The sequence below is a fragment of the Ixodes scapularis genome, unplaced genomic scaffold (genome assembly GCF_016920785.2).
Source record: "Ixodes scapularis isolate PalLabHiFi unplaced genomic scaffold, ASM1692078v2 PGA_scaffold12__126_contigs__length_90152505, whole genome shotgun sequence".
Taxonomy (NCBI): Eukaryota; Metazoa; Arthropoda; class Arachnida; order Ixodida; family Ixodidae; genus Ixodes; species Ixodes scapularis.
This window is the reverse complement of record NW_024609838.1, coordinates 32,919,964-32,945,558: the sequence shown is the minus strand read 5'-3', so window position 1 is coordinate 32,945,558 and position 25,595 is coordinate 32,919,964. Positions and strand designations below refer to the sequence as shown.

Genomic DNA, 25,595 nt, shown 5'->3' with positions numbered 1-25,595 from the left:
CACCTTATTTTTAAAAACGTTTTAAAGCCCTCGTGGACCACCCAGTATATATGGTTGTGTTTGTGTGTTCTAGCCTTTGTCTGCTCTCGGCCGTGTAATGAAACGATGTATATAAAATGATGCTGCTTTAAAACTTTGCAGTTTCGTCACATGGTGAGTCCCCTACAAAATCGTGCAGCTGTGAAACGTTTTGCGTTCGTAGTTTATTGGAGATTTCGCTATAAACTGACGCGGAGTGTGACAGAGCGCTTCCTTCTATCCATCGCGTTAGTCACGGCGTACCCCGAGAGAGGGCGCCCCGTGTCCAAGAGTCAGAACCTTGGCCAGAACTCGTTTGTGTAAACAACAATGCTACAGTTATACCGTATCACTAGTTGCGTGCAGTACAGGCAAAGGCAACGCCAGAAAGTCCTAGGAGGGCTGCGGATGATGAGAGAAACACCTCCTTTTCACTCAAACGTTTCTAGAACTCTTCCTCTCTCCCTTGGCCCTGCGTTGCCCTCCTCTCCCATCCCACGTTCCTAGTGCTCGCCCTTTCTCTCTTCGCATGGCGTTGCCTTCGCCTGCACTGCACACAACTAGTGACACGGTGCATAGTTGATCTCTTTCCCTCTACTCGTTATGTCGTAGTTGAGCGTGAAGACAGATGCGCTCCCTCAACGTGTATCGTACGGGTTCGTTATTAAACAGTTATTGTTTGAACTTGCCAATCCTCCCAGGCAAACTCCGGGGTCTCTGGGCTCTGAGTATGAAGGAGTTTTTTTTTTTAACTTTTTGTGTGTTTTGTGTTTACGCGACAGATCGGAACATATTCGACACCAGTCTGACCATGTATCGTACCGCAACGATGGAACGCCCAATCTTTGCTGGCTATTACTGGTCATGGACAACCCGGAGGCAGGGGCACAAAGCGGGCCACGCAATACTTTTCCTCGGCAAGAACGGACGCGCTCAATTTGATGTGAGTGGCATGTTGTCGTTTTAGCGCAGAACGTGTCGTGTAGCAGTCAGTTAACCGTTTCAGTTTTCGTGCTCCAGTGACGGAAGGCGTCGCACGAGTACTCCGTTAGTGTTCGACTTGAACTCGTGTACTCACCGATAGAATACGAGTGCCAGCAGAACGCTGTGCCCCACGCTGGACTTCGGCAACTGCACCATGACTTTGTTAATGCCCTTTTACGTACGCATCACATTTTGTCTATGTTACGTTGGCTGTGCTACTAACGTTGCTTGAGTAGGTCGAAGTTACTCCCACGGGTCACGTCACGTGATGAAACCGATAGATCGACGTGAATTCCTTCTTCCTCACGTACGATTTCGCAATATACATTTCCGCAAAATACCTTAATGCCTCACGTCAACCCCACATTGCACCGCGTGGAGCGGGGTGCAATGTGGGGTTGACGTGTGGGGCTGTTACGACGTACGCTTGGGCCTGCTCGGGCATCCTGGAGGTGGTGCAGTTTCTTCTCTTTTACGACTGCTCGTTTAGAACACATCACAAGGCCGATACGTACCCACGCTTTGTTATCGTCATGCTTTTTTATGTTCTAAAATTGCACACTGCTTAACATGAACCGTGCCTTCTATTTATGCGTACTCATTCACGCGCCGTACATCGGATTGCCGTAGTGCGCCAAAAAGACGATGGGAGGCGCTACGCGTTTCCGGAATGATCTGGTAGGAAGTTGACGAGGGAGCCGCAGCATGGGGCGACTGTTCCGTCTTCTCCATTCCGATACGTTTCATTCCCGCGGAGGTGCCGCAACGATCGACGTGGCGCTGCGATCGCATTTAGTTCGGCGCTGCCTTCTGCGATTAAACATATAGCGACGCTCTACTCATAGCAGAGGCTACAAGAGCGAGCTTCTGGGCTTTCCGGGATAAAGAACGCAAAAGATAGCGACAGAAAAGCAGAGAAGGAAAACAGACAATCGTTCAGGCGTATTCACATTGCCGCGACTAGTTTTCTTAGTTGAGTTTGAGACGCGTGTGTCACCTTTTTCTGTTTCTTCTAACAGATCTTCGAGTTTCCTTCCCAGTTTCAGGGTTGAAACGGCATGATTAGTACGCGTGAGCTGGCCTGCATGTTGAACATGTTTGCATGAGTTGAAGTAGTTCGACAAATGTTTCCCAACTTCCCTCTCTTTTTTTTTTTTTTTTTACAACGCGCGATTTTGGTGTCTTTGTGCGAAATAAAACAGGAGCACAACGAGGTACAGACCTTGCGAGTGATGTTTGCTGCTTCTCTGCGTATATTGAAGCGTCTAAGAATGCAATGCAGCGCAGAGCGTCTAGCTCGACGCTGCATCAGATTCTTTGTCACGTGCTGTCTTTCACAGAATAATGGGGGGAGGGGGGGGGGGGGGAAAGGAGCGATACATTTTTATTGACATTCTTTGTTTCCCAAATTTTATGTAGTACATTTTTTCTAATGCTAATTTTGTTTGATCCAACAGTACGACTCGTTCCTGGGGAAGATCTCTGCGTCTGGGGAAAGCCAGACGGCCGCGAACGGTGACGACATCATCGACGTCGTGTTACATGGCAAGAACGAAGAGTTCAAAGGCCGCTTGATCTACAACTTGAAGAAGTATCACTTCGAAGGACTCACTTTCGACAAGGATGGTTTGTATACAATACATTATTCCGATTTTATACTCCGTTTTTCTCTGCGTTGGACCGCTGCGGGCACGACGAGTCATCCCACTCAAACCAGCCCCGTGAACGTGTCACGTGGTCGCACTCCGCGCGCTTTGTGGCGCCCTTCCCCAATGTCACGTGTCACTCACGCGGCAATGGATTTGCTTCGTTGGCTCGTAGCCTCCTCTGCAAACCATCGCAAGGTGAAGAGGAGTATATTATTAATTGTGAAGTGTTGCCAGAGTAGAAAATGCACTCTGAATACAGAGAAAATTGAAATTGTCGAAATATTGAAACCATTAAAGTTGTATATGTCCGCCGAGGAAATCAAACCATGCTTTCTGCGCCGTGAAAATAATAAATAAATTTGCTTACGAATACAAACATCATGCCTGTTTTCTCGTGCACATCTTTGGTGATGCTACTGGGTTTGGTCCAAGGCTAGCTAGGGCGAGCAATCAAAGGCGGTTTGAGGCGTTACCAGCATTAAAAAAATACAACTTTTTAACATTTTTACAGTTCAACCCTGAACTCTTTATGACCTATTATTTTACTGCTTTATCACTCAGTTTTGTTATCAGAAAGTCATAATATCTCGGAACCCTGCATAATTGGGGCTCTGGGTGGTTGAGCCTCAAAACTTCATCATATTTAACGCTTAAAGACGAAAGACGAAAGTGGGAAGTTTTGTTTTTCAATACGCCACTTTTTTAGTTTTCGCCGCATCTGAATTTTGATATCTGGAGTTTTATCTCTTGCAGTCGAAAAGTTTCTCAGACGTAGAGCGACGGTTTTCGAGAGCTTTATTTCCATATTTCCGAACTATGATGTCCTTTATTTCAGGAAACACCGCTCGCAGTTTCGAGATCTCGGCGTCCAACTCTTCCAAGAAAGACATGTTCAAGATGGAGATGAGCCATTACGAAGGAAACAACAAACTGACGGATTTCAGCTACGCTTTGGAAAAAAGAGGCAGCAAGGCTTTCAGGAGCAAGCTGTTCTTCCCTCCTCAGCACGTCCAAGCAATGAAGGTTAAGGATTTTTCTTAAAGCGATAGCTTTATGTAGGAACCCTTCACGGGCCTTTCTTGCTCATGTTGGTCTGATCTTATGACGTAGCAATTTCACGTGATATCATTGTGTCACGTAACAACAATTTCTTTGCTAAGTTTTGAGTGGAAATTGACAACACAGTTTCAAGTCATGGTGTCATGTCACCTGAGGTCACATGACGTTGTTTGGAGACATGATGTCATGGTTTCATGTAACCTGACATTACATGACGTCACATTAAGTGAAATTGAGATATCATGTAACACCGTGATGTCATGTGAAAATGTGACGTCACATGACACATTGAGATCATGGGACCTTGTCACCATGATTTCCCCATTAAATTTAGCGAAGAAATTAATGTCACATGACCTGACATGATTTATGTGAGGTCACGTGACCACGTCATTTGGGCACGTGGCATCTACTTCCCAGTTAAGTCCCGTCAAGTGCTATCGCACCTTCACTGGATTTGATGAAATGTCGAAGCAAGGAGGAATGTTTTAACATGAGCTATAGGCCAAGAAGGTTGTGTGAAGTAAAGCCCCTCTATATAGAAAAGTAGCGACATCCTTTGAAGAATGCCACCTGCTATCTTGGACTGATCCAGGTGGCGCTACAGTCGACGCGCGGATGTAATAAAGCAAAACATAAAGATAAAAGGTGTCCGCGTGAGAGGAGAGGGAGAAGGAATGCCTATGCTGTCGGAGTGCAGTGCATGCTATGAGCTCATGTCGCCAATCAAATAACGCTGACTGTCCAACGTCACGGTTTTCATCATCTTTCTTTGAGCACACCCTTGGAGGCTGGTAGACCGTGACAGTGCTTTTAGCCTGTGTGTATGTATTTGTTTGGCTTTCAGCCTTTGACTGCGCTCTGACTCAAGTATAGGAAGGCCGTCTGCTATCTTGGGCAGATCCAGGCGGCGCTACAGTCGACGCGCGGGTTTAAAAAACCAAAGCATAAAGAAAAAAGGTGTGCGCGTCAAAGGAGGAGCGAGAAGATGTCGCTACCTTTCTTATTCAGGAGCATTAGTCTGAAGAAGTGAGTCATTTTAATTTGATTGTTATTCCTGTTTTCAGATGGCGCTCAGCAAAGTTGACGACAAGCTGTCACAAATTGACATCTCAGAAATGACTCGGGACATTGCAGCCATGACTCGGGAGGCAGACTCGTACATTGACACAAACTTCGTCCAGCCACTGAACAATCACTTACTGGACGAGTTCGGCGAGATCATGGGGGAGGCTGTGATTGAAATCAGCGAAATCCTCGAGGAAACCAGGTGAGTAGATGCGATTAGGAACACATAAAACTCGTCACTCTAACGTGAAATCTATACGATTTAAATTAGACTTCTATGTCAGCACGTTAAGGTGGCAGTCCAGCTTTTAAATACATAGTCTAAACTTATGTAAATAAGCTCTGTTTATATACACAGGATTCGTGTTTTTTAGCCTTAACAGAGAAAACAAAAGTGAAAGTTATATTAATGCGGCCTGTACAGGTGAGTTGCATGACCAGGAGGACATAATGTAGTGTCGACCAATCCCATCGATGAGTCGGTTAATTAACGAAATATTTTTATTTACTGAAGATAAACATACAGTTCCAAATAGAAACTTGCTAATAATCATTGAAATCCACCAAGTCAGTAAATTGGGAAAGACTTTCTTACCATATCAATAAATTTGAAAAAGACAAAGTTACCACTTCTACAAAAATCGCAAGGCTGGTACCGCGACACCGCTGATGATAAGGGACGGAAAAACCGCGCGGGTGCGTTGAAGTTGGTTGCATTTTAGGGGCTCAGAAAAACGAAGCGCACACAGGAAATCTTTCTACAACTTACAGAGTTAGTCACTTTTGATGACGCTCAGCAAGCTTCAAACTAAAGATTTTTTTCCTAATTAAAAGATGAATAAGAAATTTTACTTTATTATTCAACTTACGAGTAATTGTAACGACTAGTCCCTTATAGTATGTCCCCTTTCGCGTATAAATCACATGCACAAACTACATTAGTGTAGCTTTCACGACTTCATTTTTTATAAAAAAAAAATGTTAATAACCAGGTAAACACCCTGTATAAGTTTATAGTTCTAGCCTTGTTTCAGAGGCATTAAATATGACTTGCTATTTTTCCCCCTTGTTATACTAAGTGGGGCTCAGGGTGTTTATAGTTGCTTTGAGTCACTGCTAGCGTGAAGGGCTTCGAGGCCGTTTGGTGATTCAGAGCATAGCGTTCGGTAGTTCATTGAGGGGACCGTTCCCCGACGTCGGCTAAGATCAGACTGTTCCTTTCAAACAAAACGATGGATGCACGAGCGAGATTGCAAATGAAGACGCGCAATTTCCTTTTCAGTTGGGGTGAAGTTCTTGAACAGATGATGAAGTGGCTGGAAGACATGAAAAGGAAGCTGGATATTCAAATCAAAAAGATGATCCGGGCAATCGTTGATCCTATTATGTCCATGGCTTCTTCGATGGGCCCCCGCCGTCGTCGGAGGGACATCTCTGGCAACTGGGATGATCTAAACCGCTACATGTCGAACAAGATGGAAGAGTTCTATAACTCCCCCATGATGCGGCAGATTTCCAACTGGATGAACAACGCGATGGACTACACGTCTGACAAGATCAGTGAGATGATGTACAGGATGAGCGCGAAGATTGGAGAGGGCATGGAAGCATTACGGGAAAATCCAGACTACAAAGCAATGGAGTCGATCGTTTCCGAACTCTACCAGCCCGTGAGTGTGAGGAATTTGTCTTCGGGGCGTTAGTGTACTTCGAACTTATGCTCGTTGGGCATTGATCATTCTCTTTTTGTTTGTGGCTAAGTAATCTCAAATTAAAATGTCTGACAACATATTTACGTCACATCATGTACAATGTACACACTAGGCGAAGCATTTCTTCTCTCTTGTTAACTGCTCGCCGATGAAATTTGAAAGTTCACTTCAATGATGCTCCACTTCGATGTTATTGGCGTGAACAGAACATAACCTGATGCGATTAATGTAGTTCGCTTCTGCAAATTTTTATAAAAAAAAAAACAGATGGGAGAACTAGATTTAAGATGGATAGTAAAAAGGGTTACCTTCAGGGTGCATATTGTTATACGATTTGATAAAAGTAGGAGTTTTACGGCTAACGAAATTGTGCCGCTTGTGCAGTTAAAAACTTCCAGCTTTCTTCACTGAAACAAGGAGAAATGTTCAAACCAAAGCTTTTATATTGCCGAAGACTATGGAAAACGTAAAGCATTCTTAGGGTTACATATGACCATGTAAACTAGAAATAACTGTTCGGATACATCCGCCCGCTACAGAACGTTTTACCGACTGGACACATGTAAACACAATTCAAATCAATTCTTTTTTTTTTGTAAATTTTGGTGTTTTCGCAATATATCATGTTCGCTTTTGCGCCCAACAGGAGATAATGTTGCTTTGCATAGCGCGAGGTAAAAATAGAAGTATCCTAAGCAATATGTTATTTTAAATTTTCCAGCCCTTTTGTTCTGGGGCGAATCGGTGGCACAAATGACGAAATGGCGGAAGGGACATTCGCTGCACACGACCGAATTTGAAAGTTTGAACAAGCGTATAGTAGGAAGGGGGAAATCGGAGAACCTATAGACTTCAGAGGGGGAGCAGTAGAGATCACGGAGAGCGTTCGCAATTTAACGGCGGACACCTCTTGCGCAAATCGATCGCTTATTGCGTATGTACGTCGGAGACGCTAAGCAAAGCTCGGAGCACGCTTGCAGGCGATCGACACTCACGCCTCTTCCTCGCAGCTTGTGTTGCAAACGAAGCCCACCCTAAACCACGTGAAACCGATCGAGCATTTGGCGGACCTCTCAAAGTCTAAACACACTAAAAAAAAAAAAAAAAAAAAAAAAAAAAAAACTCCTGTTTAGGGTTTAACCAAAGGTGAAAGTGCATGAAGCTGAGCGCACGATTTTAGGCAATGGACTCCTCTGGTAAACCTCCGTCGCACTGCCAATGCATCATTCAAAAGACAGTCTGAAGACACTGTCTGATGCCTTTTTCATCTTTGTGTGACGTCACATTTGTCATACAAAAAAAAGTCTGCATACAAGTTCTGAGTAACATATGTATATATGTTTGCATATATGAATATGTATATGTGTATGTATATGTATGTATATGTATGAAGCAAAGACGCTTCGAACTTGCTTGAGGAGTGTCTACAGACCGTTTCTTTTGTACTTTGTATGAACAGTGGGTTCCTGCTTTAGTACGAAAGCGTTGGAGCGTTTGTGTCCGTTGCTGGACGGCGATTGACGTTTTGAAAGTGTTCGTTATTTTACAAGCATCTGATGATTGATATTAAGCTGGGGATTTCGTCTCCCTTGTAGGGACCCTACCAAAGCAACTCGGAATTCTGGAACAAGCTGAAGGCGAGCCTCGGCACCGAGTACTCGGCCCGGAAGTCCGCCATCATCCGGGAAGCCGACTACAAGAACGGAAAGTACATCGTGGACGTCAACTTGCCCGCCGACGTGGACTCCATCAAGCAGCAGATCAACCAGTGGACAGTCCAGTGGAAGATTCCCGAGGAAGAGCCCGAACACGAGCCGAGCTTCGCCGATTACATCGGCTCTCTGGCACGCAGGAAGTGGCTGCCTCCTTTTGACGGTGAGTAAAGCCCCGATTCGCTGTGAAAGGGATTCCATGCGTTTGGCACTCGGCGAGAGCATGTAGATCGAATACGCTGTTTAACGAGCGAGTCAACGTTTAGCCACGTCAGGTGTGGGCATTGCGCGTGTGCTTGAACCAGACTCACGTGGAGTGAAATGTCTTCTGTGCATGCGCCGGGTCAACAGCAGTGCCACCGCAACAGCGGGACGTACGTCGTGGCCGCGTGTTAGTGTATACGGAGAGAAACTGAGGGAGAGGAGGAAAGGAGAGCGCAAGGGAACATCAGAGCGATGAGCTCTAATTGGAAGGGTATAGATGCAAAAGGTAGGGCTCTCTTTATTTCTACACCAGGGCCAACAGCCTTCGTCACAGCCCCAGGGCAGTGAAAAAAGACGGCTGGGTCGACTGCTGGTCAGCGCGACTCGTGACCAAAAGAGGCAACTTTGAGCAGGTCACGCAACCGTACGATTGGACACGAGCACTGCGTCACTGTTGGGCGCTCGGGGGCTATGGAGCTCGAGATTGTGTCCGACGATTGCAACCGCGGGTCACTTTAGAGTTGGAGAAAATTTTCCATAGGATGGCGTTACCTAGCTGTTCAGCCAAACTTCACTGCCCGATTGGTATGCGTGTAGTAAGCCTGCCGGGTTTAGAACTCGACCAGGTTCGGCGTTTTCAAACATTGAACTCGAAAGTTTGAAAAATTCGACAAAAAGTTTGATTCTTACGCGCATGCGCGAAGATTAAGAATGAGCTGACGCCACCTGGCGGAAAAGAGTAACAAAATACGATGGGCGCCGAGACAAGGATTGTGACGTTTCACTTGCTCATTGTCCCTGTGCAAATCGTATTTTTAGATTTAAAGCCGCGGTTAAGTTGCGAATATATTGTACGAAAGACGGTCTGCAGTCACTGTGTGAGGTGTGTCTTCGATCATGCTTCGGGCGAGTCTGCCGATAATTCTGCCATGGTGTCTGCAGCAAACACTGTGTTTTTTGTGTGACGTTTGAGCAGTGTGTCAGCGGCTTAATAGTATTCTGAACTTCGTCACTCTCTCTGGGTTCCTTTCATTGTCCCCTGTGATGAAATGTAAACTCACAGACATTTGTTTGTTTGTTTGTTTGCTTGTGTGTGCGTGTGTATGTCGAATAGGAGGGTTTGGTTCGCTTGATTCTTGCAACAGGCCAGGCCATGATCATCAGCCAGCAGCACTTCGTGACCTTCGACGGATCCATGTACTCCGCGGTGGGAGACTGCACCTACCTCCTGGCCCGAGACTTCGTGGACGGCAACTTCACGGTCCTGCTCAAGTACCACTCGGACAACCCGCTGCCCGACGGCCGCATCCCCAAGTCCATCATCGTGCAGCTCGGAGAAAGCTACATCGAGGTTTTCCCCGACAAAGGATCTGTAAGTTGGCGTGCTGTTGTTTAAGTTCATTTTATACAGAATGTGCCCTATCTGCCGAATTACTCCAGAAAACCGTCAAGAAGAACCATCACGAGGAACTGTTACAAAGAACCGTTACGAGAAACCGTCATAAAAAAATCGTCGCGTCAATTCCCCCACTAAATTTAGCACAAAAATTGATGTTACTGACTTCAATCTCCCCGCTAAATTTAGTGAGAAATAGACGTCACGTGACCGGGTCACGTGATCTCGAGTAACTGAAAAGCAAAGCATGAATCTTGCGACATACACTTTTATCTCGCTTCCCGCTTTGTTTTTTTGCTCTAGATGTTCCTGAATGGTCAGGCGGTGGAACTGCCGCTCATCCTCGAGGACGGCGATGTGATCGTGAAGCGTGTGGACGACGTCGTTACCATCGAAGACGAAAAGGTCCTCAAGGTTGCCTGCCACCTCTACTACGACGTGTGCACGGTCAAGATCAACGGCTGGTACTTTGGGAACACAGCTGGGCTTCTGGGCACCTACAACAATGAGCCCAGCGATGATTTCATGAGGCCTCGAGGACAGGTCAGTTCAGGATGCCTCAAGGTTCCGACAGCTACACATTAAAGCACGCTAGGTCAGCGAATGCTCTGAGCTATTCGCACAGAGATTACCTTCCTCTAAATGACATTGAAAATAACTTCCTTATGATCAGTTCAGAACCGCAAGGTATATATGCACTGGGCTCCCCAAACTTAGTCCCGCCTGACTATGGCTTGTTTTTTGTCCCTTTTTCTACTATATCTCTGCCTACCAGTTGAACTACATGGTGATGTTGTGAGTATACGACATAACGCTGCCTGGAGAAGACATTCCAGCTGCTGCAATGACCAATTCGGCATTGAATAGCCAGCAATCAATTAATGATTGGGTTACCAAGTAGCGGCATTCAGTTTTAAATTCAGACTTTTTATTTCTCTCCATTTAGAGAGATATAAAGAGTTTAAAGAAAAATCAAGAGGAAAAAAGCATTGAGGAACACTCTACCTTATGGTTTCAGTGTCCCACTGCAAGTCCCTCTTGCGACTCCAACTCTGCTCAGTAAAGCGAAACTTAAATACATTTCATTCTGTTTTCAAGTATTGAGGAACTCACCTTCACTTCCTTTTAGAGGGAATTCATTTGTTAGAGTCAGTTTTACGACGCGCCTTTCAAAAGTGATGCGAATTTTTTGTTTTATCTCAAGTTTGACGGCACGACCACAGCTAAGAAAGGGCAACGGCGGTGTGCTGCACCGATTGCTTCGTATACTTTTAGTGACTACGCGGTTTTCATTACGCCAGTGGAAAGTTTTGAGAGGCGGCCCTAACCATTTTTTTTTGTATAGTCATTTCTTTCAGGGGTTTTAATCTGGACACTTGGCGAAAACAAATCGGCGAGAAATCCGGCGGCCGTGATTGGCTAACGCCGCACTTGACCTTGGTGCCGGCCAACCATAGCCGCTGGATTTCTCGCCGGCATTTTCGCCAAGTCTCCAGATTAGGCCCTCAAGATTGACCTTTTAGGTCTTCGTTCTTAATAAAATAAAATATGACAAAGACAAACATGAGTAGAAATTTGCAAGTCTTGCTGAAGTTGATAAAAGTACTGGTCAGTCGTTCAGACTTCCTCTGTAGCTTAAACTTGCATTCGTCTTTTTTTTTTTTTTTTGTATGAAGACGAATGGATGAAATCGGTTTATCAGTAGGGCTGTCTGTTTTAAGTATATGGCGATAAATGTAATTCTGATGTGATTTTCATGAATCGGACCAATCAAAAATAAAGATCAATATTGCGGTCCAGAGATAGGTGTTTATTTTTATTTTTTATTATTTCTGCAGCGCGCAGGTATTGCAGTATTACTATAAATATGGATACCGGTCCTGGTATTGCTGCTATTATGATGACACTTTAATGACATTTGTTAAAAAGGTTGGGAGAGCCCATCGAATACGTCATTTTTGACAGGTGTTTTATACATCTGTTGTTGTGCTCGTTTCTGTTCTCAGCTTGTTTCTATGATTAGTTTTTCCGCTTATTTATAATCTAGAGTCGTGTCGATGCAAAATAGGGGCGGAATTATTTAGTTTGAATTAGAATCAAATGAATTAAATTTTCTCCTCCTCTTCCTTCATGAAACGTGATTAGAGTCAGACAGCGCCAACCCAGCAGTTGGCACCGAGCCTAATGCCTAACGAGCTTCGACTCGTTGATTGAGCACGAGAACCAGCCAAACGATGACGCAGCACTCGCGTCCAATCAGTGTCTGATCCCACTGTGATGACGTCATGCTTCCAGTGCACAAGCCTCGATTCTTTTAGATGGCGTTGACGTGGCGCCTTCCGAAGACGAATGGCGCAGCGTGAACATTCTCGCCTTTTGTGTCAGGTCGTGAACAACGTGGGCCAGTTCATGAAGAAGTGGGAGATGATGCGGGGCTGCAAGGCGCCCGTGAACGTGCTGAAGAACACCGCCCCCGAAGGCTCCGAAGGCTACAAGCTCTGCGAGCGCTACTTCAAAAGCGACGACTCGCCGCTCTCAGAAGGTTTCTGGCAGGTGAGTCGCGACTCGGCACAGCTTGACCGAGATGTTATGTGCGTGCCGTACACGAACATCACACACTTCTGACGTATATACGTCAAACGACGCATGCGCAAGATGTTTTCGCTCTTCTCAGCCAATGAGATCGAGGCAATAACTCTAATGCCAAAGGAGGACCGCGAAGCAAGAAGCGTGAACTCAAACGTCCTGCGGAAGTCCAGACGCCGCTGACCCTACTAGTCGATGGTACCAATCCAACAGAGTGAAAGGCACAAGTCACTGGGTCTTTCCTGTATACATTATTGGTTCAGCGATAATGGAACACGTACGACACTAGACAAAAACCGTGACTTTGCATTTTTGGTGCTGTTTGATTGGTATACCATCGGCTCGTATATATGGCTGGCTGCGTCTGGACTTGGGCTGAAACGAAGCATGTTGACTCTATGCACCAACACAATGTTTACAAACAAGCCCGCTTTGCTGACACCAGGTGTGGCCACTGCGAATGCGCAGAAACCAAACTTGGGAGGAGTGAAGCGTCTGCGCATGCGTAGTACCGACAGCAGCGCCACCGCTGTGGTGTGTCGTCAGGGAGATGAGTCGGTCTATAGACCTTTCCATCGCTTATCACCCAGGCGGATGATGCTGAGTCACTGAGCTGTGGCTCCATGCGCAGCGTCTGATATACCACAGAGCAGAGCAATGGCGCACGCTCAGAAGGCGTTCCACAGCCCAGCAGACAAAGATGGCAGCGCGCAGGAGGCGATTTTTGCAAAGGTCTATACCACTCCTAAATCACTCTCTGTGCCCTGCCGTCTTCTATCTATTGGGATGTGAAACGCGCTTTGAGCATTCGCAGCAGTTCTCTGCAGCGGAATATCAGATCTGAGTGCACAGTTCGGTGGCTGGGCATTGTTTTTCGTAATTGATAAGCATTGGAAAGGTGCGTGGGTGAAAATAGGTCACGTGATCCACTCCACCGCGTGTGGTGTGGGAGGCGTGTTATACCTTTTAAAGGGCAACTCCACTCCATTTTTACAATTTTTGGGTTATGATCTGTTTAGTCGAAGCCGGCGACCCTGAATCACGAGATATAATTTGTTTTTTCGGTAGTGTGTATAGTTTTGTAGATATCGCGAATGCAAGAATCGGTCCGGTGGCACGGCGAAACCGAAACTACCGGTTGAAGCAGCTTGGCAACACTGATACTAGTGGCGCGTCGTCGGCATGACCTAGTTCTAGTCCCGCGCTTCTGAGCCGACGCGCCGACAAGGTCGGCTCAGTCGCACGTGGAGTTTCAAAACAAAAGGTTAGATGCACATTTTCTTTTTTTACCGCTTCACTTTGTTGATATGCATCAAATGTAGTAAGTTTTAGTGTGTATTTATAAATTTGCCGGCCGAAAAGCGAATCCGACTGCTATAAATATGACGCGGTCGGTGCCGACGCAGCGTGACTGTATTTGTTTCTTGCGCGCGGACCGAGAAAACGAAATAATGGGAGATAGATGGACAGATCTATCCACAAGTGGTCTAAGTTGTTAAAGCCAAGGTGCCTTTATGTGCACGCTAGTTAGATCAGCCGCGACCTGCTGCGTCCGGCCGATCGTGCTGGAGCAGCCGGCGGGCGGTACGCGAACAGCGACGGCACCGCATCGTTCTTCAAGGACGCCTGTTTCGTGGAGAAACCCGCAACAGTCAGCAGCCGCAGATCCCGTGTGTAGGTGTCTGACGTAAAGTGCTGGGAGCAGAGCTTCGCGTTGGAGTTCGGAGTCAACGGTCTTCCGAAGTCTATCCGGCGAACGGCACCGACCCACACCTTGTGCCTCTTCCGGTCTCTTGGGAACTGGTGGAACCGCAGCTCCGGGTTGCGCACCCGGTTGTTGGTGCAACCCACAGCACTACAAATCCTGCTCGACATTGCCCAACGCGAGACCGGCAAATCTCTCCGGCTCCACGACGCGCGCGTGAGCGAGCAGCACCGCTTCGCTCTCTTCCGCGCTGTCGCGGAAGCAATGCTGGAATTAAAGCAACTGCCTGGACGCTTATAAAAATAGGAGAACACAGGATAATGTGGTAAACACCTCGTGCCGTCACCAGAATCGCAGAATGCCACGGGAAACGAAGCGTTCGCGGCGTCCGTACGAGAGCGTAGGACTAGACCTACGTCATTGCCCAGTGTTGCTTCACTAGCTCACCCGGTTCCAGCGTTGCTCACCCGCTTTCGGGCCGCTAACCGAGCCGGGAGAACATTTCTAATATTGGTATTAATCGGTAACGCGGCGTCGGTTTGACGTGATATTTTGGGTATGACCGTATTTTGACCTCCTAAAGCGATATCAGTCATCTCGATAGGGTCGACTTTTTGAGTGGAGTTGCCCTTTAAGCTCAAAAATAATAACGAAGGAATCAAAATCAGGTCTCGGCTCGAGTTCGATCGTTACAAATAATTGCGGGTCGTAGTGTGTGGACACATTGAAAACTGTATATAAAAAGAAAAACGATAAAACTAGCAAAGCGCATAAAATCGGTGGGAGACGCACACAATTGCATATAACTTGTCACCGTCTGTAAGGCACATGAGCACATGCTTCATCTCAGGCGGATCTAACTTCTCCCTGCGCAGTTCCCACAACTTATGTGGGCAGACATGGGCTTGTCTATATGCACACTGTGTTGGTGTATAGACCTTTCCAGCGGCAGTCTCGAACGAAGCGCCCGGGGCAGTCTCGAACGAAGCGCCCGGGCGGAAAATGCTGAGTCACTGAGCTGTGAACGCATGCGCAGCATCCAATATACCGCATAGCAGACCAACAGCGCATGCTCAGAAGGCGTTCCACAGGCCAGCAGACAAAGATGGCAGCGCGCAGAGGGCCACATTTGCAAAGGTCTATACGCTGCGCAGCTGTAAGCGCAAACGCGCCATTGGTGCTTTTTCACATTTTTCGCACGCAAAGTAGCGTCGGACCACTCTCAACTGAATCGGTTGCTGCTAATTTAGGCATATTTCACTACATCCTGTCGTGATGATAGCGTTCAGGCTGCGAAAGGAAATGAGCAGAACCGGCGCTTGTGAGTTGGTATTAACTATCTCGCGCACTTGATTCCTGCTCATCTCTTCAGAAACTAACTCTCTAACACAAGACACAAACTTAAAAGAGAAGCAGAGGGTAATACTCTAGAACACACTGTTAATTTAAAATAAAACTGACCAGTAGGAAAATGAGGATTTAAATTTTGCTACATAAATATCCTTTATGATTGGGCCCCTATAGTTAAGGTTGTTTATTTATAAAAGAAAACAGCTCTTTTACATTTGGCTGTTAAAATATTCGCGTATTTTGGTGATCCGCTTGGAACGCACGCTAAAAATGGCGATTATCGGTTAGAAATAATAAATTTATAAGAGGGGAGAGTTTTTACAACAACAATCCTAGCTGAAACTAAATTTAAAAAAAAAAAAAAAAAAACCTTTTTTCTGGTTTGAAGCGATTTTCTACTTTTTATACTAGCTGTCGTTTATCGGTGTTTATCGGTTAAAACCGGAAAATTCTCGGCTTACTTATAACAGCTGCATCATGCCTCACTCTTTCGTACCTTATTAACTTCCCCTCCCCTTTAATACTCTTCCATCTTAACCAGATCAAACCCAGAGTCCTTACCTTAAAATACGAATCCATCTTGCACAATGACGTCACTCTAGACACCCCTTGATATTGCACGTGGCCTTTCAGTAGTTTGGTCGTGTTCGGAGAGCGATGCGAGTTCGTTTTCTCAGGGATGACAACGTCTTGCGTCGCTACATGCAGGAGTCCCCGAAGCCGTATTTCGACCTCTGCCTACGGCACATGGCAGCGCTACCCACCAACCAGGAGCCCATGAAGGCAGTCTGCAACGTCTCTCTCGCATACCTGCTCCAACTGGAGAAGTATTCCATCATGGCCACCCTACCGACTGAGTGTCGTAAGCCTACCTCGCCTCATTGGTATCTCTTTCCCAAGTAGTACAAATATTTTGGCCCAAAATTAGTTTTTGTTGTTTGCAATTTAGAGCACCGAAAGACCAGAAAAGTCAAGGTATAACCTAACTTGACATTATTTGGTCAGAATCTGGCTGTTTTGGTCCCACATTTCTAAACACTTACCATAATTTTTTTGTTTTCATCTGGCGTTTTTGGATTTTCTGTTCCCTAGGAAATGGCTTCACGTCTTGTTATTCGCTTTTCACCTAGCATTTTTGGGCCTAATTTGCCAAACAAGTACCACAGTTAGGATTCGCCGGTGGTTGTTTGGTTGCCGCGTGGCCCTTTTGGCTCACGTCTGGTACTTTGGCGATTCTGTGGCGAACCATCGTAAAACAATACCGAAGTCAAAGAAAGGCATTTTGGTACTAACTGACGTCTTAGAGCAAAGCCTTATTGGGCCCAAATGAAGGCCCTAGGATTGCAAAACTTGGGCCATAGTGTTGTTTCTCTGACGTGCTACGTGGGTTAGATCCTCTTCTAAGAAAACGAAATGTCCAAGCATTGTCTTCGGGCTTCGTCTCGCGATGCGAACAGCCAACTACGACCACTCAAAGACGCGTTAAACACACAATGCTATGCAAATTAAAAAAAAAAATCTTAGAAATTTTGAAAAAAAAAAAAGACGAGATGGAGATGATTTTTCGCATATTTTTATCACGTGAATTCGATTTTCCGTTTGTGAGGGAACGTGTGTATCACTTTTGACTGCTCGGGTAAGGTTCGCGGAAGGCGCGGGAATGTTAAGATCTCTGCGTAACTTAACTGCCCACCGAACGCTCGGGGAAGGAGGCGGGGCTTCAGCGCTATTTTCAAAGCTCTGGTGCGGCTACTCGACACATCACTCGGAAATATAATTTTGATATTCCTGACTCCGGAGGCCAAATGAAGACGATTTAAGGGTGTTTTTTTTTTTCCTCAAATACAGAACCACGTTTTTTTTTTCTTCTTTAATTACACTGGACTCTTAAGAAAAGCGTATAAAAACTTGTAGGGAAGCTGCACTGGGAAAAGAAATTACTTGAATAAAAAAAAAGTTTATAGGTTGTTCCAAGACAAAAAAATAGGGTCTTTGTCATCCTACATGCACTGACGCCCAGGCTTGTACGGTACTTAATACAAGTACTCAAATTACTTCTAACCGATTATTTTTTGTAGCAATTTCAAGATTATTTTATTAAATTTATTAGGAAGTAATCATGTGAGTAATCTGTGTACTTTTGAAAGTACTGAAATTAGTTATGAACGCTATTATTTTTTCTTCCCCGTTTCAAATGGCTCCCTTCATTCGTACAAGTTTCCTACCAGGAAATCCTCCAAGTCCCCGACAAAAGGATGGTGTACCAAAATTGGGGGATTAAGAAAAGGAGTAGTTTCTAATTAGGTGTTTTTAATCCAACAGTGGCCAGAACGAAAGACTCGCTGTTTTCAAAGCGGCAGAAACATATGTCGTTTTGAAAATCAGGTAATCGGAAAGGTAACGGCTACTTTTTCCACGTAACGGTCAATTAAGCTTCTTCTCAAGTAACCAAGTAATGTAATTGGATACGTTTTTTAGCCAAGTGTAATTTTAATTGTAATCGATTACTTTTTTCGAGTAACCTGTACATGACTGGCTGCAGTGACTGTAATGGTACTAAGCCCCGTGAAGGAAAATTACTGACGCACAAACATAAAGCTTTTTCCATTTTTGGTAATAAAACCTTTTTTTTTTATTTGGCTTCCGATATGTTGCTTCCTACCGAAGTTAGTCGTGGCCGAAGTATAGCACACTTACTTTTATTTTGTACGCAACGTGCCTTGCTTTCGTCGTTTGTGGACCTGCAGGTTCTGTTGTACAAACTGCTATTTTTACCACCGTATCGACCAGTGATCTAGTTTTGTTTCTATACAATGCATTGCAGTACCGTGCAAGAGGGTACTGAATGATTATCAATGAAAGTTTCTCTAATTAGTAATCCGTGGAATGCTCTGTAACGATTCTAAACGATCCTGAATTGTATATACTAATTCATTTATTTTATTCACTCAGGGGGCTCGGGGGCCGCGAAAGTAACGAGTGCCATTCTCGTTGGTGCACATACAATTTATTACAAGGCAATGTTTTGCGAGCCTTTTATTTCCCTTTTCAGTTTCCACAGTAAGGTGGAAACCAGGACAAAAGGCTGCCGTTGCTACTCAATGAGGTTCTGACTCCCTAACACACTTTGGCGGAAAAGCAACATTGGAAACAAAGAAACAAAACCCTAAGACTAAGACGCGAACACGAGCACCGCTGCTCACATTATTGCACTAATGGATACTTACAGAAATAAAACCAGAAACACAAGCACAAATCCCCCTATCAATTCAGTGATATAGACACTAGCGACGCGAAAAGCAATTTCAAACTCATACACGACTCTACATACTGCAGGAAACACATGGAACTTTAGATAGTACGTACTACTGCGCGCAAGGTTGTCTGCTGCTTGCACTCCTTGTGCGTTTGTTTATCTCCCAAAAGCTCCCGCGTGCTGTCCCCCCCCCCCCCTCCCCCTGCCTGAATCATGCAGTGGAGGCGCGTTCTAAGCTGTCTCGTCATCGCGTGTTCACTAGAATTTTTCTATGTTGCCCTTTGATTGCTGTGCTCCTTCCTCCCTGCGTTCCGACGCACCGAAGACGCATTTCGTAACACTTTCTCGCAGTCGTATACAATGTTAGTTAACATATTTTTTTCTTTATTTCCCAGTGATGATCACTATATTCGCTTCAAGCGTGCCGTAATAATGCTAAATCATTACTAGTACGGGCTGTTGATACTTCCCACGTCTCTTCGTGACGTGTGCGATGGACTGATAGCCTTAGAGTGATTGTCTTAATATCAGGTAGGACTGAAGCGTGACCGCGAGTCGCATGTTTGTTTGCTTGCTTCGCTCAGTCATGTGCCAGATCGGGGCCGACAAAAAGTTGGGCTTCGGCGTAACGACGCACATCGAGACCGTTCCCACCAGCATGGACGTCGTATTGGTCGTTGAGGAAGACGCCTGCCACGCCGACGTCGTCAGGGAACTCGACAGCACCATCAGACTCGTCGACAAGGAGCTCATTGCCGCCGGCTTCTCCAACAACCGGTAGGTGCTTGTCACGGAGCCCATGCGTGCAGATGCGGTCACCGACAGAGCTAGAACGGCAGGGAGGAGCTTCGATTGTCCCGCCTCCAGCGCGAGTTTCTTGCCTTCGACAACGCTTTGGCGTCTCGAGCACTCGTTCTCGCTCTGTCAGTGACCAATTTTGTAGACGGAAAAGTCCACAATCCATCCGCTCCCAGACTCGAGTATAGGAAGTATTCACTGACGGTCATAGCTGTGTCCGCGACTGCTGAGCGCGTGCTCATGGCGAGCTTTCCCCGGTTCTTTTGCAACATGCATTCCACACCATCAAGACTGCCGGTCTTAGCAGCCTATTAATGTGGGCTCGTTCAGAGCATGCGCTTTAGACATAACCCACAAATATGGCGCACAGTGAATACTCCTTATAGACCATATCCACTGATCTCCCTCTGTGCGCTGCCATCTTTGGAACGCATTCTGGTCGTCTGCAGTAGATCTCACTTTTGACGTATCAGACGCCGTGCATGCGCCCACAGCTTGGTGACTCAGCATTTTTTTTGCGTGTGCGTGTTATTAACGTGTTATTAACGCTTCACTGTCAATGAGATTCGGGCATGAACAGGCAAAAATGAAAAAGAACAAATCACAAAGCAAGAATTATGAACATAATGAGCCACACTCTACGTTTCTTAAGCCGTCAGTTACTACAGAGGGGTGTGTAAGGGAAAGATTGGCAGCTGACCAAGCCGCCGTTGTCGATGGATGGATGGATGATAATGGCTGTACTCATGATAGATGGGTGGTAGCTCGCGCAACCGAGCCTAGAATTCATCCATTCCTCAATGCGGCTTTACCCAGTTTGAGCCGAAAAGGGCCATCTGTTGAATGCTCGTGGTACCTCGACGCTCGCACGGAAGAGCAAACACAAGCATACTTCAAAATGCACACATGCCAGTTTCAGCCCCATTAGAGTGTCTTGGAAAGCTGACCGGACGGCGCTATTTACGGGAACCGTAGATTGTTTAAATTGTTTAAGAAAAAAGAAAAAAAAACAACTTCAGCATGCATTTTGTAGAATACTGTTTGCTTTTTAGGACCATAGCTAAAAGCAAAAAGCGAAACAATGCTTGCAACCCTTAGATATTGCACTGTTCTTTGGTGTCTCATGGTATAAAATGTCGCCCCCACTTTACTTCGCGGACTCCCGCCATAAAAGCTCCTTGCTCCAGATCTAAGTAGGTCCAATTAGTACCAGCTCCTTGGAACTTGGACCAATGAAAAAATCGTCTAAAAACGCTAAAAACAAAATGGCTTACCTAATGAGGATCGCTGTTGTAATGAGCTAAACACAGCCGAACGCTCACGACCGTATACCCAACAACAAGCCTGTACTTCGATCACAAATCAGTCACGTGACACGGGAACAAAAAGCCAGCAGCTGGGTTGAAGGATTCCAGAGAAGCGAATAGCCGAGGCGCTCACCGTCTCTGCGTGTGTTTGCAATCACCGACTAGAACAATGACGCACAATGAATATGCCGCGATTCTTTGCAGTGTTCCGTGCCTGATTGGTTGAGTCATTCATACTCACAATGTACCTTTGGCGCAACATAACTAGGACGATACTTACTGGGCTCCATCCAATCTTGGTGTCACCTGCGGTCGGACTTAAACTGAAACGGAGTATAGTGTTTTGCCACTTTTACCACTGCCGCTGCCTCTTCCCCACCTTTGTTGGTTTCTCTCAACACCCCATTCCTCTCTCTCGCAACTTTGTTCTTCTCTGTAAGTTCTCTTCTGCACTCTGCCTTTGCCGACCACAGTGTACCGAGTCTGTTCCTCTTGACGTTTCTCTCACCCGACGCGTTGCAGATTCTCTCTCATCGGATTCGGCCACGGCAGCGGCAGGAACAGCATGCCGCACGTCCGAACCGCTCGCGGCAGCGTCTTCTTCGAGTCGCACAACCTTCCCCTAGCGACGGAAAAGATGAGGCTCGAGCCCGTGGCTGCGCCCGCCCACGAGACCCACAAGGACATCTTCGAAGCCATCCGCTTCGCGTCCGTCATGCCCTTCCGTCCTGGTGTCTCCAAGACCATCGTCGTCATGGCCTGCGCGGACTGCGACGAAGAGAGGAGCGAGGTATGCAGCTCCATGCCGACCTTGTTCGCGTAAAGCCGCACCCACAGTCCTCGTACATTGTACACAAGACACGGGGTGTACGCTGCAGATGTGATGACAAAATTTTCTGCGGACACTCTTCAAGCATGATCGAAGGCTTCATTCATTGGCATGCTTCAAATATGCCTGCAGACAGTTTTGGTAGAACTAATGCAACAGGATTGTCATACCAAAAAAACCCAGAGAGTGTTAGCGGACGGCCTTTTGTATGATGTATTAGCAATTTGACTTCGCATTAGCGTTGTGTCAATGCACTCTAAAATGTCTGCGAGTTTACTTTTCTACAGAACACAGGAACAGTCGGTCATGACGAACACAGGAGGATCCCAGCTTCGCCATTCGCTAAGAAGTTTCTGTTGTCCTTGATTCATTGTTTTGTGTTTCTAAAAAAATATCTACTCAGAGGGCTTTTTTTTATTGCATCGTTGTGCGATTTGTATCTCCTTGCAATATGTGGCCTAACGACTTATGTTGGTTCTGTTCGCAGCTCTCCTACTCCGACATCCAAAACCAACTTTTGGAGCACGGAATAACGCTGCATCTGGTTTCCGACAAGCCCATTGAAGTACGCAAGAGTATCATCAAGGGGAAAGGCATCTATGGTACGGACGTCATTTTGTTTTTCGAAGATGTTGCCTGGTTTGTGCTTTAGTTACAAAAGCTGGCGGTGTGGGGAATAAAACATCGACTAGTGGAAGCTAGAGTCAAAATAAGTCATGTACCAACTGGGTCATCTGTCACTATTGATGTAGTGGAATAGATTGACTTTCTTTTACGAAAGAATGAATAAGTGTATTCTAGCTATTTATCAGGGGAGAGTTAATTGTCAAAATTGGATAGCGTTTATTGTCTATATCCTACACAAAAAGAACAGCTTGTATTGGAATCTTTTGGGGTAATCTAACAGCAGTTTCTTTCAAGTGGTTAAAAAACTACCATAAGTTGGAATGTACATGGTATAATATATAGAGCGCACAGGGAGTGCTACGCTGTAAAGCGAGCCGAAAAGATCGGCGCCTGCACATAGAACACTCACACTTTCGTCGAAGGTGCACTGAAGTGGTCCGTTTTACTTGTGAAATTTCAAAACGCAGTTTTCTTTTATTTTACGATAAGGAAAGAGGTACATTTAAGACAAACAGACAGGACAGGCTTTCGCCTTCCTCCCCGTGAAAAAAAAAAAAAAAGATTGCACCTCCACGTGGTGAATGATGTTGATTGGGGCGAAGCTCTGGTGGGTGCTGATGATACTGATTTTGTTCATAGGTAGTGCTGATGTCAGAAAGAGAATGTGTGGTATGGAACGTGGTTATATATGCATTTGAGCATTTGACCGCAGCGCCCTCTCGTCTATAAACGTTGAGCCAATGCATGCAGAGTTTAACGCGATTATATACGCATTCGACCGCAGCGCCCCACTCCTGTATAGACGTTGAGCGGCTACATGCAACGTTTCATCCATGACATCCCCAGCTCTTGAGTTACTGCCACATCTCAGAGCCCCCTACTCGTCCCGCAGTCGTGGCCGAGTGGTTAAGGCGATGGACTAGAAATCCATTGGGGTCTCCCCGCACAGGTTCGAATTCTGGCGACTGCGCAAACATTTTTTTTTCTTTTTTAAGAATAAAGATGAGATGGCAATCGATGTGAACACGGACGCCCGACGGACAAGGCTATACCCTAGGAGCTTCGCCCCTAAAAAATGAGACCAACAAACCTGCCAGGGTCAACGGCGAATGTGCACGCAGACAACCGAGTTAGCGATGGTTGTAATTTTTGGCGCCATCTACCGACATGCGCAGCGAGCAGATGACAGAGTGCGTCATCCGCTCGCTGCTTCTGTTGGGTGATGGCGCCACGAGTCAAACCATCGCTAAAGGCTCTGTTATATTCGGACGTTTGAGCGCAGCGAACATAGCGTAGCGCAGAACGCGGGTCTTTCATTTTCTGGCGAGCAGGAACTCGATATCTGCGATCAATCAGTATTGATGTTCGCTGTGCTAAGCCGCGCGTGCAACGCTCGACGTCGACCTCAACTCGATCGTCTGCGAACACGTCCGCGGTTGATCCTGGCGAGTTGGTTCGGTTCCTTTAGCACAGGAAGGAAGCTACGCCCTAACATTTCGTCAGTTAAAATGCACCACCTAGTAGCAATTTCGGTGAAAGTTGTGGCTTTCTACGTTCTGGCATAGATTCTTCCTACTCGGTTTACAGCGCCGGGATTAATTGTGGACACCCTATAAAAAAGAAGAATCTAAATTGTTTTCGTCGTAGTAATCGGGTAACCGTTATCTCTGGACCTCAGGCTTGGACGCCGACTCCGTCTACGGCAGCAAGGATGTGAGCCAGCGGTTGCTCATGGGTCAGCCCGACCTCCGACCCCAGGTGGCGGTCGCCAAGGATGTGTGCATCGCCCTCGCCCAGGAGGTTCACGGCAGCTTCTTCAGCACCAAGGCCCTGCGCTCCGACGCCAAGAACTGGAAGACGGTCTTCGCCAAGCGCATCGTCAAGTCTCTGCAGCCGCGCGGCGGAGACAGGGACTTCTGCGAGCAATGCGACTGCTCGCACGGCCCCGACCTCACACCCATCGCCATCTGTCGGGCCTGCCGAGCTCTGCCTCCGAGGGTGCCTCTCGCGGTAATTGATTAATTGAGTAATTCAGAAATCTGGCGCGTCTTCATTGTAGTAAAGCACTTGGAAGAGGCAATCACTGCCGGCTGCGGAGGATGGCAGGCGAATGGCGAGGCTGAAAATGTCTCGACCAGAAAACGGTCTGTGCTGTTACTTTACGTTTGATGTAAGCACGCGAAACGTAATGTTCATTGCCAAGGCACGGACGGTAATTTTTGTTTTGTTTTCAGCCTGATCATTCGCCCAGCTCTCTCCGTAGGTTGCAGCGATTGGATTTTCAGAGCACTTTGCAGGAAAGTAGGCGCACAGGGTTTCTTACAGAGTGCGGTGTCGTTTTATTAGTTATTGCCACCCTTTTCGGCATACAGTTTCTTAGAGTACGGTATCATCGTCACTGTCTTCGGAAGTATTTTTTTTTTTAAGAAGGGGGGGGGGGGGGGGAGGGGAGATGAGGGAGTTTGTGTAGTGTACCCTACCAAATGATGCTACACTATAAACAAAAAAAAAAGTGTTTGGGTTAACTTTTCTGCAGTACACGGAGACACCCAATCCCGGCGAGCAATGAAAGGGACCCCAACGAATTTCAAAACTTAAAATACGCTATATGTAAAAAAAAAACAGGATGTGCAGAGGAATAAGCAAATGAAATGTCAGGCTCACTGACATTTCGCACATCTTTTTTTTTCTTATTTTTTTCTTTTGTCTTATTGTATTTCGTGTTTCGCTATTTACTGGCATCCTTCTCTTGTTCTTCGAGATTGGCTGATTTATGCCCTTCAAAAACGTTAACTCAAGGACTTTTTTTTAAAGTTTATTTCTGTATTTCCCGTTATAAGACTTAGCGAAACAATTCAATATTTCATGCCCTGCCGAGCAGGTAGATTCTTTTATTTATTTATTTGTTTGTAGTAATATTGTTGCCAAACTCATGGGAAGATATGAACTAAATACGGAATAAGAAAGAAGCCATCTCTCGAAGGATCTCAGATTCTCTTTATGACAGCGAACATAAACGGGTCACCCCGTAATAAAATGTCATGAATGTTAGGCTTCATAAAGAGGTAGGTGCTCACTTCAAGAAAGAAAACAAACCTATATAAACATTTTTATATTTTCTTGTGGAGGTAGAGATATTGAGGAAAGCATAAACTCTAGTGGTCCGATAAAGTTTAATTTTTTAATTACATATGCAAAGTCCTCCAAAAGTTAGATATAAAAACGAGATAGAGATATGTAAAAGAGAAAAAAAAGAGAACTACTAAAGAAGTATGTCATGACACAATTCAGTAACGTAAAAACCCCAATGCGCTTATAGCCCTGTCTTTATCACC

The 25,595-nt window shown here is 45.9% G+C and overlaps 1 protein-coding gene across 1 annotated transcript in view; it reads left to right on the top strand.

Annotated features, from left to right (window-relative positions):
* Positions 1-25,595, top strand: part of LOC8028815 — an 89,138-nt gene that overhangs the window by 61,775 nt on the left and 1,768 nt on the right. The window contains exons 23-36 of the mRNA XM_040214155.3: positions 801-961; positions 2,460-2,628; positions 3,487-3,674; positions 4,778-4,980; positions 6,061-6,448; positions 8,086-8,365; positions 9,552-9,778; positions 10,106-10,345; positions 12,188-12,355; positions 16,152-16,305; positions 19,284-19,476; positions 21,327-21,594; positions 22,121-22,235; positions 23,939-24,270. Coding sequence (XP_040070089.2) covers positions 801-961; positions 2,460-2,628; positions 3,487-3,674; positions 4,778-4,980; positions 6,061-6,448; positions 8,086-8,365; positions 9,552-9,778; positions 10,106-10,345; positions 12,188-12,355; positions 16,152-16,305; positions 19,284-19,476; positions 21,327-21,594; positions 22,121-22,235; positions 23,939-24,270 — 3,086 coding nt within the window. The remainder of the gene's footprint in view (positions 1-800; positions 962-2,459; positions 2,629-3,486; positions 3,675-4,777; positions 4,981-6,060; positions 6,449-8,085; positions 8,366-9,551; positions 9,779-10,105; positions 10,346-12,187; positions 12,356-16,151; positions 16,306-19,283; positions 19,477-21,326; positions 21,595-22,120; positions 22,236-23,938; positions 24,271-25,595) is intronic.